Raw genomic sequence first — 18,535 nt, 5'->3', positions numbered from 1 at the left:
AGGATAATTAGCTGACCCAAGAGTTTAACTGAGTTTTAGAGTACAACACTTTATTCCATCGATGTGTTCACAGGAATAATGGACATACATGATACTAGTGCTACACGGTAACATAAAGGTCACCTAGTCCAACTTGCTCCATTTACAGTTGCAGAAAACAAAGGTTAAATAACTTACTCACTCAAGGACATACAGACTGTAAGTAACAAAGATAATACTCAAATCCAGATCATTTAATAGCCAATAAAATGCTCTATTCGCTCCACCATTTTACCTCCCAATATAAATGTGCTCAGAGGCAGATTAGGATCCATTCATTTAGTTAATATTTTATGATGTAATTTAGGTCTAGTATAGTTTGATTTCTACTTTATTCAATCCCTTAAGTGTTAGAAGTATAACTAGCTAAACACCCATTCCTATTATCTGTTGTTCAGGCAACCAATCAGCTGACAACTAAAAAAAAAGATCTAAGTTTACTAAGAAAAACAGAAAGCACCAGTGTTGTTGTTCATTCTTTGTTTCTGAAGAAGACCAGTGATATCACAATATTGGAGTCACAGTGCGGTGTGCTTGGCCGTGGCTGATCAGACCAAAATGAGTTTGGAAGGCACTACACAGATTGGGCACAAGTGGTCCATTATAACGTTTAACGTGGAAGTGGGTCTGGATGTGTGCAACCCACATTTCCTTTGTGCTTCTTTGATTCTACTTTGCTCATGGGGATAATATCTTCTTTGACCGAGCACACCATGCTGGATGGTTCTGTGCCTGCGATTCCTACATCTCACATTCAATATTAAAGTTCTTCAGAGATATCTTAAGAATGTCTTTATTACCACTTCCTCTCACCATCACGTAAGAGCACTTAACTCGTGCAAGTTCTCTGTAAAATAGTCTTGTGGGTAAGGATGCGCTTGGCATTTGAACTACATGGCCAGCCCACTGGAGTTGCACTCTTTGCAACAGAGTTTGAATGTTTGGCAGCTCAACTCTAGAGAGGATACCTCAGAGTCTAGTATCTTATTTTGCCAGGTGATCTTCTGGACAACTCAAGTGGAGTAGTTCAGCCTTCTGGCATGGCATTGATAGATTGTGCAGGTTTCACAGGTATACAACAGTGTAGCAAGCACTATGGCTCTGTAGAGCCATATTTGCATTTTGGTATTCAGCCCAACACTTCTCTTCCACACTTTCTTTTGGAGCCTCCCAAACACTGAGCTAGCTCTAGCAATGCATGCCTCAACCTCATCGTCTATGTGAACAGCTCTGGAGAATATACTTTCAAAGTAAGTGAATTTATCCACAGTATTCAAAATTTCTGCATTTTTTGTGATCAATTGTTGCATATATGGATGGTGTGGTGCTGGCTGGTGGATGACCCCTGTTTTCTTGGTGTTGGTTGTCAGGCCAAAATTAGTACAGATAGCAGAGGATCAATTTATACTGTGTTGCTTCTGGGCCTCAGAGGCTGCACTGAGTGCACCATCATCTGCCAATGAAGTCACACACCAATTCTCTCTCTATTTGGCCTGGTCTTGGCTTGTAAGCCTTTTCAAGTTAAATAATTTACCATCAGTGCAGAAGCTGATCTTGATGCCATTTTTGTCCTCATTGAAGGCATATGACAACATCATGGAAGACACGCTGAAGAGCATCGGAGCAAGCATGCAGCCCTGCTTTACCCCGTTGATGGCTAGGAAAGCATCACTGCATTGGCCTTCATCCAGAACCTGCATGAGCATGCCATTGTGAAATTGGTGTACAATACTGACAAACTGCTCTGGACAATTCAATTTTACCATGGCCTTCCATCAGTCCTCATGACTGCCAGTATCAAAGGCCTTGGTCAGGTTGATCAGCATTGGATACAGACCTCTATTCTGCTCCTAGCATTTCTCCTGAAGTTGTCAGAGAACAAACATCATGGTGACCATTTCACGGCCCTTTCTGAAGCCACTCGGGCTCTCAGGTAGATGACCACCTTCTAAATGATTAATCAGCCAATTAAGGAGGACTCTGGTAAGGATACTACTGTCAATGACTAGAATAGAGATCACCCTGTGGTTGTCACAGGGCAGCCTATTTCCTTTTCCTTTAGAGAGATGAACAATGGGGTCCATCCTTAAGCTCCTGGGGGATAACTTCCTCTTGCCACACAACATGGAAGATTTCAGCCAGTTTCTTGTATAAGCAACAGATCCCCTGCCTTGCAGATCTCCACTGGGATGGAGCTGCTTTGCTACACAAGAGGAGCTTGATGGCATTCACTACCTCTTCTTCAGTAGGAGGTTCAGCTAAAGAAGAAATGATTACAACCTGAAGCATAAGATCAATGGCTTCGGTATTAGTTGATGATTATCTGTTAACACTATGGAAGTGTTTCGCCCATGTCTCTAGGATCATGTCCCTGTCCCTGATCATTGTGGATTCATAAGCACTGAGTAGTTGAGATACACCAGAGGTCTTGGCTCATAGTCTTCAGGGCATCATAGAAGCACTTGGGATTATTGCTGTCAACACAGAATTGAATCTGATCCACCTTCTTACTGAGGCAAGAATCCCACATCTAAGTTTCACTTGCACTTTGCTTTTGATGGAATTAAATGCTGCCAAGCTATCGCACTGATAAACTCTGTGGACTTCATGTTTTTCATTTCTCATTTAACAGCTTCTGAATTTCCACATAACTTTCATCAAACCAATCCTGATGTTTATGGGTGTTCTGATCCAGATGAGCAAATGCAGTGCTGTACACCAAGTCTCTGAAAGTTGCCCACTTTTCTTCCTTTTCTTTCTTGCTCCACCATTGCTGATTCAGCTTTCCCTGTAAGTCAGCACTTAACTTTTCCCACATAGAGAGATGCTCTAGCCTGTTATCATTGAGTCCCCGGACAGCTGCCTTCTATTGGGACCTCTGCTTTTACTGAATGCAAATGCTTAGCTTGGAGAAGATGAGTCTGTGATTGGTTCAGCACTCTGAACCACATATCACCTTCATCACTCTCACATCCTACCTGTCTCTTCTGACAATGATGTAGTTAGGGTGTAAGGGGTGTTCAGGGAGGACTAGTACCTCTGATGAGAGAATATGCCAAGTCCTTTCAGGGCTCTTCATCCACCTCTGGTGTCCACCTGTCACCTAACTCTCACCTGTATCTCTAAGAAGTTGTAGCATGTGCAGCAGCCACAGCCCCATAAAACCATCTAGGCACATGGGCCAAAACAGGTAACCAAGAGGCCTCAAATCTATCTATGAGTTAGGGTGATGTCCACCCAAGCATGTGAAGACTTCTCTTCTGCAATGGGAAGACAGGAATAATTTTATTCCAATGTCCATGAAGGCAGCTGAAGCAGGCGCCGTGGAGTGCTTAGAGTTTGGTCAGACACAGAAGACACCGTGATCATCCACTGCATCCCAGGCAATCGCTAGTCATCTTGACTTCTGATTTGCCACTGGATACTAATGACACTATAAGAGAGGGTGAGCCTCAAGACTCTGCAACTTTGCCTCACTTAAATCAAATTCGTGCACAAGTAAAGACATCACTCATCATCTACTACTTCATCTACCTTGAAGTACCATGGCAACAGGTGAGTGATGAAGCAGCAGGTGCAGATACCCTGGAAGCTGTGGCCACAACTCTGCACATAAATGGTCTAGGCCATAGAGTTGTCTTCTCACTAAACCAAAGCAATAGAGGAATTTGGCAGCCTCTTGGGTGTCTATGCAGCTCTTTTAAGGACTGCACTGCTCATCTAATCATGGAAGGAAGGAGCTAGAAAAGGTGTCCTAAAAATTGTCTGCTTCATCCAAACTCTGGCCTGCTTACCTCAGCAGGCAGGAATCTCACCCTGTAGCTGAAACAAAAACCAAGAAAATTTTTGAGAAGATGATTCCACCCACCACTGGTACATGGAATGTATGCACACTTATGAACAACATGAAATATAGATTAACTGAGAAACAAACAGCTCTTGTTGCTAGAGAACTCGAGTTCTATATTCAATTAGCAGTCCTGAATGAAACAAGGCTGGGAAATGAAGACCAGTTTACTGAAGCTGGAGCTAGATGCACATTTTTCTAGAGTGGCTATTGTGGTGAAGGACATGGAAAAGCAGGTATAAGTTTCACAATCAGATCCAGTCTAGTCAGCAAGACTTCATGCCTCCCAAAAGAAGTGAATGATAAGCTCATGGCAATGCAATTGCCATTTGCAGGAAAGCACCAGACAACCATCATCAGTGCACATGTTCCAACTATGATGAATCCTGATGAGATCAAAGAAAAAGTGTATGAAGACTTGAAAAGCTTCATCATTAATGTGCCAAAAAGAGGACAAGCTTATAATGCTGAGTGACTTTAATGCCAGAGTAGGCACAGATTATCAGACATGGCAGGGAGTCCTTGGGAGGAATGGAGTTGGAAACAGCAGTGGCAACAATGGTCACTTACTATTGAAGATTTGTGCATCTCATGACTTTTCATCACCAATACTGTCTTCTTCCTACCTAATCACAATAAAACATCATGGATGCATCCTTGAAATATCAGTGTGATGGGGGCCTGATCACCTAACATGGAGGCACCCTTCCAAATCTTGTCCTTTCTACCTTTATAGTTTCTCTGATTTGTGACCCCTTCTCTCCATCATCCCAAGAGTCACTTCCCAACTACAGTCTCTCATTGCCTGACTTTTGTAATAGCCTTCTAATTGATCTCCCTGACTCATACTCCCCACTCTGATCCAGCTGCCAAAGTAATTTTCCTAAAGTGCAGGTCTGACCATGTCATCTCTACTCGCCCATTAATAACTGCCAGTGGCTTCCCATCATGTCCAAATAAAATAGAAAATCTTCTGACATTTAAGACTTCACAACCTGGCTGTTTCCTAAGTTTCTAGTGTTCCTACACTTGACTTCCCTCCATGCATTTCACAGCCCAGGGTTAGCCTATTTGCTGGTGCTTACATGTAATACTCCACCTCTTCTTTGGAGCTTTGCATTGGCAATCCTCCATACCTGCAATCTTCTCCTTCCTTACCTGGCTCCTGACATCTCTGCCTTTTCTCAGGACTCAGCTCAAATTCCACCTACTGCAGAAGACCTTTCCTTGTCTCTCACACAGCTAGTGCCTTCCCTCTGAGGTTATCTTCTATTTATACTCTGCGTGTCTATGTGCGTGTGTGTGTATGTGTATGTGCATGTGTGGGTATGCATTACAGGCACCTCATTATTTCAAGTTATCTTCTCTATTAGAATATCAATTCCTTTAGGGTGCACTTCCTTAACTTTCTTGGAGAATTTTTTAAAAATTTTATATCCTTAGTATTTAGCACTAACCCAAGTGCATAACAGACACTAAATGTTTGTTGATTGACTTATTGACAAACAAAATGATAACAATCCCCTCAAAGAGCTTATATTATACTAGGAGGCATTTGTAGACAGAGCTTCAATTCATTATTTTGCTTATTTGATTTTATGGAACATACTCTTTTGCTAAATGAATGCTAAATCATTGTTGATTGTAAATTCAATTCAATGAGTAGTCATTGAAAACAGATATATTTAGGCTTGATTTCAAGAAAAAATACTAGACCTATCCACTTCCTCAGGGGTGGTGCTCTCCTCATCTTGAAGGTTGTCAAGTATAGTCTGGGTAACCACTTTTACGGTGGTCTAGTATGTCATGGGGGACTCCCTTTTGTGAACGAGTTGGACAAATGTGTGATAAGGTCCCCACCAACTCTCAAATTCTGTTGTTCCGTAATGCTTTATTAGCCATCTGATCATTTCAAACATCATACCTTAGCTATACGATATATTAAGTGCACAAAATCAGTATATAAACAATAGTGAAATGTAGATAAAATTAAATTAAGCAATATGGTATAGAGGAAAGAACCCTGAGCTAAGAGTCAAGAGATGGGGCCAGATGTTGTCCCTGCCATGAACTTCCTGCATGATCTTGAGCAAGAGCTTCGGTTTCCTTGTCCATATAAGGAAGAGGACAGAATACATGATCTTTCAGGTTCCTTTCAATTCAAAAATTCTGTAATCATAGTAGCTCTATAACAAAATAATAACAATTTTCATTTCTCAAGTTAAATATATTTGGGATGTGGAATTCAAAGGCTTATGTCTCAACCGAACACTGAAGCTGTATTAGATTCAGTTACACTTGTCTATATTAGATCTGAACATTGTACCTGTTTCCTTATGAGAAATCATAACATAAATGTGTTGGGAACAATTCTAGACATAATATGAAATTCTAACTATAAATATGAAAATCTGCTTCAAGTCTGATGCTGTGTGTGAAGTTAATATTGCTCTCACCATTGACCATAGAGTGCAGTATTAAACATTCACTTTGGATCACTCATTGCTTGACCAGAATAAAGATCAGAGATTCAGAGTCACTGCAGTCACCTTGATTAAAATTCCAGTGTAGCTTTTTCAAATCTTCATTGTAACCTATAACATGGAAAGACTACCATCTAAGATGCTCTGATTTAATATCAAATGTCTGCCCTGGAGGGTTTTATTTTTACCATTCCATGAAGTGCTTTGAAATAAAATGCCAGAAACTATTAGATTCATCAGTTGATAAGGGAAGAAGAGGTAGTTTTACTTCTAAATGTCATATATTTGTGTATGTGTGTGTATGCACACACGTACACACACAAAGAAAACTTTCATTCTACAAAGAGATTTGAATTAAAAAAATTTGCTTAAAAAAATTACTAACTCCAGCAGTAAATAAAGATAATAAAAGCAGTCTCCGTTGAATAAGAATCAACATTACCTTTCCAACAAATGGCACTAAGTGGTGTTCACACATTGAAAACATGTCTATGTCCTTTACAATCACCATCTCATCATGGTCTTCATCAAATATAGCGTCATTCAGGATATCTGAAATTAAATGTTTGTTTTAGTAACATACCTTCCAACTTTGTAAAAAGAAAACTGGCAGCAAAACACAGACAACTTCAGTTTTTCATATTTTAAACTGCATCCTTATGACAGAGACAGTCTTATCATTAACCCCTCCAAGCAACTGTTTATCTAAGGACGTTTAATTAATAACATTCTTCAGACCTTCATTCTAACCAAGAGTCAAATTTCCCCTTGAAGAACTCCACTGAAAACTGGGTTGGACTATCTCTATCCAGAATGCTAAACACATTGCCAAAGTGCCTGGTTAGTTAGAGAAGCCAACAGGAAGATTCAAGGATGGGGAGGAGTGTGGTGGAACCAGTTCTATCAAGCCTGGAAACTGATTATTAAGTTCTCAGTCTGAGCATTTACATCTCAGAAATAAGTTAATTGCTACAAATCAAGGCTTGATTTGATGTTTTGTTGATTTTCTAGACTTGAGAAAATGTAAATACTGTATATACTCCCTTTACCATCCTTGCTGCTAACAGGAGCTGTGTAGAAGGCTTCAATTCCTGAAATGAAGTTTGAATGACTGTGAGATGATGATGATGATGATGATGATGATGATGATGATGATGATGATGATGATGATGATGATATTTATACAGCACACCTCAAGGTTTGCAAAGCACTTTACATTATCTCATTTGAGGTAGAGTAGAAGATGGGAGTACTTATCCTCTTGCAGAAAAGAAAGGATATTTGATGAGTCGTCAGGAAGATGATCCCCTTAGTCAAGTTTCCCAGTAGCACTGTGGCTCTTGAAAAGGTTAATGACTTCTAGACACTGAATAGAATTTAAGTCTAGGTTATCATCCCTAGAGCCACATTTAAATATGTGGTAGAAATTCATTAAAGTAATTGTCAGGACAATTTAAGTTGTGGTTTTGACTGCTTGCTAAAAACTAGAAAGGGAAAACTGAATGAAACTTTTTTTCCAGTCAAATTTCCTTTCCTAAGGAATTAGTTTTTCCATTCTAAGTACTCCACCATAATCATTTCTTTTATTAAGGTAAGACAGAAATAGTCTCCCTGTGCTCCAGAATACATTCTAGGTTTTGTCATTTTTAAAATAATCATAGCCTAATAAAAATTTCAATCATATTTGAGAATCTCCTGGTTATGGAAATAAAAGAACAATTTCTTAAAATGAAGAAGGAGAAAAAGGAATTAACTTTCAAATGGAATAAAAACTACAAAAAGTTTTAATTTTATCTTCTTAGGACCAAAATATCTCTATCATCAGTTCAGGCAGAAATTCCAGTCCTTTAATTAGGAAGAAGTCTCAGCAAGTGACATATACAATGCATCCTACTAATACACTGTGCATGGGAAATATTCATGTAACCAATCAACCATTTGTTATGTGCTTATTATATGCCGGGCACCACTCTAAAAGCTGGGGATATAAAGACAAAAAATAAATAAACAGTCCATCTCAAGAGGCTTACATCATATCAGGAAGGACTACATGCACAGAAATATATATACACACATATACATTATATATATGTGTGTATGTGTATGTATACACACACGTTTTATATATAGATACAGATAATATAGATATGTATTTACATATGTGTGTGTATATATATATGTATATATATTATATATGATATATTTATCTCCAAAATAAATAAAAGGGGCACTGGGGTAAGGCACTAGAAAGATCATGTAAGGCTTAATGTAAAAACTGGTATTTGAGCAGACTTTTGAAGGAAACAAGTAAGTCTAAGATGTGGAGGTGAGGAGGAAATTCATTTCAGGTTTAGAAGACCTTCTGTACAAAGATGGGAGGTGGAATGTTAAATGTTAAAAACAGAAAAGTTTCTATTAGATCCTGGAGGCAATGGAGGAATCCCTGGAGTTTATTGAGTAGGTCATTATATGGTAACACCTGCATTCTAGGAAAATGTCTTTGTGGAGGATGGGTTGGAGAAGGGAAAGACTTGAAGAAGGGAGACCAATTAGGTCTCACCTAACTGGAGGCTATTGAAATAGTCTAAGGTGAGTAGTGAAGAAGGCCTGAATTAGAGTAGTGGCTTTGTGAGTAGAAAGAAGAGAACATTTTTATGTGAGAGGTGCTATGGAGGTAGAAATTGGAAGATTTAGCAACTGTTTGGTGAGAAGTCAAAAATAACACCAAAGTTGCAAAACCTGGTAATTGGTAGGATGTGGATAATTACCCTCAACAGAAATAGTTTCTGTTTCTCAGAAGTAGGGTGGTTTTCTGGGGAAACACAATGAACTTTATTTTGGAAATGCTGAATTTGAGATGTCTATGAGACAACATGCTTGAAATGTCCAACAGACAACTGGTAACGTAGGCCTGGAGTTCAGTGGAGAAAATAAGGTTAAATATATAAATCTGAGAATCATCAGCACAGAGATGACATTTAAGCTCATGGGAATGGATGGGATCACTAAGGAAGAGATTACTCATAACACATCAAAACTACTTACGTATAATAACAGCAATAACGTGGCAACTAGCTCAATATTAGCTGTGTCTTAATCATATCATTAAGATACCTAATTAGCTTTATTTATTCACGTTATTATTCTTCTGTAGTGAAGTTTTTCCACACTGTATTTACTTATATTTTACTCTAACATGTATATATCTGAAAGCTGCCATCTGTAACTAATAAAAACAAAACAAGATCACAGATTGTTTTAATTTCCTGCCTGCTATCAGCACTGAGTAGGTAACCCTGGAAACCAGGATTTGAGACATCATTTCTTATTATTGATTATAACCAACAAAGGCCACAGAGAAGTCATCCACAGTACTCTCCAAGTTAAGGGTTTGTTCAAAATAACCTAAATACGTCAGTTCCAGGTTGTATATTTTTAATTGTCATTTGCTGTCATTTTATTGTAATTCTTAAGGATGAAAACAATGAAAAATCCACAATATATTCTGCTCTCTCTTAGGTACTTCATTTTTAAAATCTCCCTTTGAAAATACAGTACAAATTAAAGGTCCACAGGATTACTGAACTATAAAGTAGAAGTCATCAAAACTCATTTGATAAAGCTTAAAAAAAAAAAAGAAAAGGAAATTGGTGGAATAGTCTAGGTAAGCAAGAAACCAGAACAATAGAAAACAGTAATTCAGTATTTTATAAAGACAAGCACATAAATTACCCAAAAAACTACTCTTTTTTTTTTAATGAGAATTACTTCAAAAACTAAAAGACAGTCTTGCAGAAATTAGGTTTAAAATAACATCTTACTCATTATACCATAATATGTTCAAGTATATACTGCATATGTCCTGAATACAAAGGATAATATTCTTAAAAAAAAAAAAAAGATGCTTTTACAATTACTGACCTTCCTAATCTTCACCCAGTTCAAAATTTTAATTGTCCTATACCCATGAATCCCTTGCCCAACTCTGGATTATCCACACCATCTATCCCCTCTGCTGCCATTAACACAGTGCACAATGGTGCTAGAGGAAGTCATGGCACCTGGATCGAATACAAATTTTATATCTAATCTCAACTGGTCCCTCAGTGCATCAAGACAAACTTTTTCTTGCTCCCTCCTACCAAACTGATTTTCTATGGTTGTTCCTAACCTCCTTTAATCTCTTCTCAGGATTCCCCCACAACCCTTCTTCTACCTTTTTTACAGAGGACCTCATAATGAGAAAAATAGCATTCATTCCCTATCAGTGGCCTCTTCTCCCCAATCTCTACATTTCCAAAGCCCTTAATTGATGATCCTCCAGTCTTCCCACCTTTACTCTGGTTTCTTTCTTTTCCTTTTCTTTATGATAAGCTTTAATATAAACAAGGGCTAGAATTAAGCAATGTTCATTTCAGGAAGTTTCTTCTCAGAACCTGGGGAGGTGCTTGGATCTATATTCTTTCCAAGTGGACTGAGCCCCTCTGTGACTGTCATCTTGTCCTTCTACTGGTCCATTCAGTTCCACCTGTTCATCATCTTATCTTTATTAAAATCAACTCCTACCCATGTTGATTCCATACTCTCCCATCTTTTTCAACAGATTACCCCCACAATCATCTCTTCTCTTTCTCTAATCTTTAAGTTCTCTCTTCCTACTGTCTCCTTCCCTATCTTACAAAGTACACAGTTCTCTTTCATCCTTAAAAACTTTCACTCAGCCCTACCCTCTTCTCGAGATTTTTGCTTATTGTTCTCTTGTCTTTTCAAGCCACTCATCCATAAAAAGCTGTCTACTTTCATTGCCTCCACTCTCAGCCTTGGAAGCTATCAATAATCTCTTTATTGTTAAATCCAATAACCTAATTTTAATCATCATCAGTCTTGACCTGTGTGACATTTGACACTATTGTCTAATCTCTTCTCTGTGATTTCATACCACTGCTCCTTCTTGGTTCCTTTCCAAGGCTGTATCATCACCCTATGTTCCACCTCTTCAGTGTGGGTGTGCCCCAAGACTCTGTCCTGGGCTCTTTTCTTTCTCTATACTTTCTATCTTGGTGACCTTATCAATTTCCATGTACTTAATTACCAGCTCTGTATAAATACCTCATAGATCTATCCAATTTTTCTCCTATATTTTTTTCTCCATCAATCCCGTATCACTAGTAGATTATTGAACATTTTGAATTGGACATCCCATTTACATCTCAAACTCAACATTTCTAAAACAACTGACCCCCCCAAATCTAGCCTTCTCCCTAACTTAGGTATTTCTGAAGTGGCCATGCCCATCCTTCTAGGTTTCCAGTTTTACAAACTTTGGAGTCAACTTCAACTTTTCTTTCTTCTTACCCCACATAGCAAATCAGTTACCAAATCTTGTTGAGTCTGTTTCTACAATATCTCTCCCATACAGTCCTTGTCTCACACATCTTATTCTTCTCTCCACTCACATATAGCTATTATCCTAGTTTAAGCCTTCATTACTTCCGCCCTTAGGCCACTGACCTTATTGGTGTATGACGAATCTTTCCTCCAATCCATCCTCCATTTAGCTGCAAAAATGATATACCTAAAATAAGGGTTTGGCCATCTTGATTAATAAACTCCACTGACTCCCTATAATCTTTAGTATCAAATATAAACTCTTCTGTTTGGCATTTCAAGCCCTTTATAATCTGACATAACCCATATTTCCAGGATTACTATGCACTTTATAGTTCAGCCAAACTGGTTGCCTTGTTATCCCTGACTAGTGAAACTCCATCTCAATATATACAATGACTACAGTTTAAATGCAGTCATTAAAAGCAAATAGAATTCTAAATAATGGAAAAACCAATAAAGGTCCTAGAGAGTATCTGATACAAATTTCCCTTTCCTTCATGGCAGAGCCCTGGAGAATAATAAGACAGAATATTACACACATCATCAAATATAATCAATTAAATAGAAATTTCTGTTTATTTTTTTCTTTTTAACAAAGGAGTTTTCAGTCTGTAGGGGACTGAGAAATATCTATGAGGTAAAGACAAAAGGAGTCAATAAATTTTTTTTAAGAAAATATATACAACAGGGCATTATAGTGTTCCACTAATGGCCCATCTATGGTACCTACATAAGCATTCTATTAAGCATCCATACTAGTCTGAGATGAAAAAGAAAAACAGTTTACAGTATTTATCTTCCTTTAAAAAGTTTGCATTCTAAAGGATAAAATATATAAACATTAATGTAAAAAGAAAGTACTGAACAAATACTATGAAGAAATTAAGTAAAAGGAATCAAATATATGTAGCGGTCATGCAGTTTCTATGGGAGAAGAAGAAAGAAAGAACTCTCAAAAGATGCTATTTGTTTTGGATGTGTGATTGCAGGAATAATAGTGTTGCTCAATGGCTATTTCCAAAATAGAGACCCAGGAAGAAACTAATCACCTGCCTTTGTGTGTCATCTCTTTCAGAGGTCAGTAGATAGGCTGACCTCTGAAAGGGAACAGAGAGCACCCAACATGATGTTGCTTTGTTATGATGCAAAATGATTTTGAAACCACTCTGTTCACAAGTATATGAACTATAATAACCATTCACAGGTTATCTGTTTCAGTGACTCATCAAACAGATTGCTGAAATCCTCTTGGAGCACCTGACTTCAAACACTGCTAGGCATCTAGGAGTGTCAACTTCTGTTCATCTGGTGGGGAGCTACATGTACCTCCATCAAAAATCTCTTATCATTGTAATTTCATGATGTGAAATATTTAAATCACTCCAATTTCTTGGAAAATACTTTACAACACACAGGCCCATCACTCCCTTTTTGAGTTTGCTCTGAGATAATTTGAACATTGATCATTTTCTGGTAACAGACTTTTTCCTGCAGGCTTTATTTATGCAATCACATAACCAAAGAATTTGAGAATTGGAAGGGACCACAGAGGCCATCAAATCACACCCAATCCAAAAGGGAATCTCCACTCACCCACCCAATAACGTAAGTGGCAAGTGATAGTCCAGCTTCAAGATGGAAGAACTCACCACCTCACTTTCAGACAAGTCTAATTGGGAGTGTTTTCTAACATTCACCCTAAATTTACCTGTTTATCACTTCCCTCCATTACTCCTGGTTTGGCCTTCAGAGTCCATGTGGCAGCCTTTCAAATACTGAAACAGAGCTACCATTATTTTCTCCCCTCATCCTTCTTCTTTTTTCCAGGCTAAATATGCTCAGTTCCTTCAGTCAAACTTCATTATCATGGACTCAAAGCCCTTCACCATCCTTGCTTTTCCTTGGACAGTCTATAACATATTAATGTTTTTCTCAGCCATGCCACTCAATTCCAGATGAGGTCTGATGAAGGCAGAGTATATATTGAGCCTAGCATCTCCCCTTTCTGTCAGTAACTCAGTTAACATTTTAGGGCAGGGAAGTGGTACAATGAGCCTGGAGTCTGGAAAACTTGTGTTCAAATTTAGCCTCAGATATTTATTAGCTATGTGATCCTGGACAAACCATTTAATCTCTTTTTGCCTCAGGTTCCTCATTTGTAAAATGGGATAATAATAGTACTTATCTTCCAGGTGATTGTAGGGATCAAATTAGACAATAATTGTAAAGTGCTCAGCATATATTAAGTGATAAAGACATTAGCTATCATTATTAAGAAGTATTTTTTAAATTTTATTTTTAGTTTATGGCATCAAGTATTTCCATAACATAGTACAACAAAAATGATGATTGTACATGAAACTGCAGATTTACTACGCACAAATTGCTATTCCTTTCAAATATACAACAAATTGCTATTCCTTTCAAATACATATATTATATAAATTTCTTTTTTTTCTCCCCCACTATCCTCTTCCCCAGGCTTTAGGAGCTAACACTCTCTTGAAATCCATTCAAGTTCTGGCCAGAGAGTCATTTGTAAAAGTTTCTCCTAATCCTGTGGTTAGCAAACCAGAACCAGTTACCACGCCAGTTACCGTTTCATTTTTTTCCCAAAGCATTTCCATTATATATCATCACGATGCTCCCAGGAAAAATTTCCACCTTTTCCTACACAAGGAATTTGTATTGGTCAAGTAAAATGATCTACTCTATCTGTGCACCCAGTCCCTGTTACACATGCAACACTCCCTTCTCTAGTCTTTCTGCACTGGTTGTTTCTCAGACCTTGAATGTTCTCCCTGATCACCTCTGCCTTCTAGCTTCCCTTGACTTTCTTTTAGACTCAGCTCAAATTCCACCTTCTGCAAGAAGACATTTCTAGTGCTCCCAACTACTTGTGCTTTCCTCTTTGGGATTAATTACAAGTGGCAGCACCAAGGCATGCTATTTTTAGAAAAAAAGAATGTATCCCCTCCTTTTCAAGAAATTCTAAGTCTTTCTATCTGGAAGCAGAAGGTCAGGAGGTAGGCCCATCACTACAAACGTTAGGGAAATATGAACCTCCTAAACAACCTAGAACTACACTTGAGCTTATGACCTTCTTAGCTGCAAAGACCTTGGCCACATGGGGAAGGGGCTGAATTACTCTGCTTGAAGATATTCACGGTCATCACACACACACACAGACTAGAGATATTTCACCCACTAGGAAAATTTCCTGAATCTTCTCCCCCATGGCTCCTGATTTATTCCCACTATCCAACATCTGTTGCTTCCAATAGGAGATGGAAGCAAAATAAAATAGGTGGTTGTTCATTTTATGTGCTTAGCAAAGACTACCCTCCATTCCTAGAAAACCCTTCCTCCTCGCCACCTGCTCTTAGAATCAAGCCCTAGCTTGCTTTAAAGCTCCCAGCTGAAACATACATTTTCAGGAACAGTCAATGTAGAAATTGGTTTCATTTGACTATTAATATCTGTTCTAATGGTTCTGTTCTTCCCTTTGTTCAGTGGGATGGGGTGAGTGGGAAGGAAGAAAGGAACTATGGAAAAAGTTGTAAAAAAAAAAAAATGGGGGGGAAACCAAAGCTTAGTCTGAGTACTACTTTCTAAATGAGGCCTTCCCTAATCCATCCCAACATCTCCCCAGTTGTTTGTTCCTTATTCCCTCCCCCAAATTAACTTTTTAATTTACTATTTACATATTTTGTATTGACTTATACATGTTGTTTCTCCAACAGGGCCTATTTTGTTATTGTCTTCATGTGTCAGTCACCTAGCATAATGCCTGGCACATATTAGGAACTTAATGAATATTTGTTGGGATAGCTATGTGCCTTGGTGGATAAAGTACAAGGCCTGGAGTCAGGCAAACTCATCTTCCCAAGTTCAAATCTGGCCTCATACAATGACTAGCTATGTGACCCTGGGCAAGTCACTTCACCCTGTTTGCTTCAATCTGTAAAATGAGCTGGAAAAGGAAATGGCAAACCACTCCAGCACCTTTGCAAGAAAACCCCAAGTGGAGTCTCAAAGAGTAGGATACAACTTAACACCAAAAAAATTTTTGTTGGCTTCTTGATAGTCAGTTAAGCTCTCTGCTGTGTAAATGCCAAAGGAATGATATAATCTTTGACTTAAAGAAACTTAATATCTTGGGGAAATGAGTTTAAATATGACAAAGATAATAACTAGCATTTGTATAGAGCTTTAAGATTTGCAAAATCCCTTTATAAATATTATCATTATTTTGTTCTCACAACATCCCTGTGAGGTAGGTGCTATTATTAACCCCATTTAATAGATGAGGAAACTGAGGCAGAGGTTAAATGTCTTCCTGGGTCACAGAGCCAATAAGTAGCTGAAGTCACATTTGAACTCAAGTCTCCCTAACTCCAGGCCTGGCATCTTCTCCACTGAGCCAGCTAGGGCGCAGATATGGTTGATGCCTATTCTTTTTATTTTATAGATAAGGAAGGGCAGCTAGGTGGTACAGTGGATAGAGCACCAGTGCAGGAGTCAGGAGGACTTGAGTTCAAATCTCACCTGAGACACTTGACACTCACTAGCTGTGTGACCTTGGGTAAGTCACTTAACCCCAATTGTCTCATCCTGGGTCATCTCTAGTCATCCTGATGAATATCTGGTCACTGGATTCAGATGGCTCTGGAGGAGAAGTGAGGCTGGTGACCTGCACAGCCCTCCCTCAAAAACAAAGTCAAGTGCAAGTCATGTCATTATTTCTCTGATGGCGTGGTCTTCTTTGGCAATGAAGGATGAACACACATAGATAAGGAAACAGGCAGGAAAAGCTTAGTGCCCTGGCCCAAAGTTACATGACTGTTAAGGAGGTAGAATAGGGTCAAGGCCCCAAACCATCCAAGGCTAGACAGAGTCCTTTCTATTATTCTATGCTACCTCTTTGGATACAATCAAGATATACATAAGAGATTTGCAGTTTCATGTGCAATCATCTTTTTTTAATTATACCATAGTGTGGAGATGCTTATTTTATTCTACAAATTAAAAATAAAATAAATAAATGGGGGGAAAAAATATGATTGTGGACCAGGATGTATTGGTAAGCTACTGGTTTCCCATCTTTGAATATAAAGACCTCTTTTTAGCAAAAACAAAAACAAAAAAAAACTTGTCACAGATCCTCACACACGCATAGCACACAAACATTAAAATATTAATATCAATTTTTTAAGAAATTACATGATGGCAGAAAGCCATAAAGAATTCTATGATGTTTTTAAATGACCTTTTATCAAGTATAGTAGCATTTTGATACGTTTGAAAAGTTACATATAACTATATACACACATACACTACATACTGTCGTTCAGTCTTGTCCGATGTTTTGGACCATACTGTTCATGGGGTTTTCTTGGAGTGGTTTGCCATTTCCTTCTCCAATGGATTAAGGCAAACAGAGAGTAAATGTCTTCCCCAAGGTTGGTGTCTGAGGCCAAATTTGAACTCAGGTCTTCCTGACTCCAGGCCTATCTACTGAGTTGTCAAGGTGTCTCTTACACACACACATATATACATATATATATGTACATATTTCTATGATGAGCTATCAAGTGGAAGACATGATAATTCACACAGAATCAGGGTTAGTTCCATACAGCCAAAACTTCATAAAGACACTTAAGAGGGACCACAGAGACCCTATCTAATCCAATCAAGATCTGTGGAAACACAATGAAGTCCTTACTTCCCTGCTCCCTATTTTAAAAATACTAAGAAAACATTTTTCTCCATATCCTAGTCTGAAGCCTTTGGACTAATATGAATGAGAAAACGATATCAATCTTTAACTATCAATTTGCTAAAAGTCTAACCAGTTTCTAATCCACCCCCCAGTCTGATAGCCTGATAGGTTCAGGAAGGCCTTTCTGTTTAAATGAATGGGGTAATGATCAGACTAAAACAAGGAGGAAGTCTGAATATTTCAATTAATAGAAGTGTGAATTCACCTTTGACCAGGTAGAAAGGAAAATCCTTGGAGGGAGTAGTAGAAAGAGGGATTGAATGATTTTAAGAAAATTGTTCCCTTGGCTTCAAGAGTGACATTTTAAGTTACTTTTGTACTGAGAAGCCTTCCTCAATCTTTACTCTGCAATTTTGTCTTTTATTTAAGAATATTATAAATTAAAATTATAAATATTATGAATAACTCTGAAATGGCTTGTTAGAGAGATTTTCAAAAGCATTAGGATACTTTGAGAAATTTTTATACTCCTCTCAAAGCAAGAAATGCTTAGTTTAATTTTAATTGGTAAAAATTATTTCTGGTAGATTTATGCCTAAAACTCAAAGTATAGGTTTTTGTTTCTTCAATAACCCCAAGTATTCCTCTATGAACCTACCACCACTCAATGCAGTCCATTCTATTTTCAGACAGTTCTAATTTAAGGAAAATTTTTCCTTCTACTGGGACTAAACTTGACTCACTTTTACCCATCCTAGTTTGGCCCTTCAGAGTTGAGCAGAACAAGTCAGTCATTTCCTCAATAAGAGCTTATAAAGTGTTTGTAACATAGGAGGCAAGAAAAGGCAGGATGTCAGAGGGGCTGGAGAGCCAACCTTGGAGTCAGGACAATCTGGCTTCGAGTCCTGACTGACACACACAGTGTTTATGTGAATCTGGTCAAACCTCTTAACCTCTCAGGGCTCAGACTATATATTGCAGAAGAGCTGCCAATCCTCATGAGGGGAGGATACTTCCTCCTCGATTCCCTACACCAATAAAATCACACAT

At 38.2% G+C, this 18,535-nt stretch overlaps 1 protein-coding gene across 2 annotated transcripts in view; it reads right to left on the bottom strand.

Annotated features, from left to right (window-relative positions):
* Nucleotides 1-18,535, bottom strand: part of GCH1 (GTP cyclohydrolase 1) — a 67,698-nt gene that overhangs the window by 13,236 nt on the left and 35,927 nt on the right. For both annotated transcript variants that reach the window (XM_072629805.1, XM_072629806.1), the window contains exon 2: nucleotides 6,812-6,921. In XM_072629805.1, coding sequence (XP_072485906.1) covers nucleotides 6,812-6,921 — 110 coding nt within the window. The remainder of the gene's footprint in view (nucleotides 1-6,811; nucleotides 6,922-18,535) is intronic.

Source organism: Notamacropus eugenii, chromosome 1 (genome assembly GCF_028372415.1).
Source record: "Notamacropus eugenii isolate mMacEug1 chromosome 1, mMacEug1.pri_v2, whole genome shotgun sequence".
NCBI classification, from domain to species: Eukaryota; Metazoa; Chordata; class Mammalia; order Diprotodontia; family Macropodidae; genus Notamacropus; species Notamacropus eugenii.
Note: the sequence above shows the minus strand (reverse complement) of the source record. Positions and strands in the feature narration are given on the sequence as shown.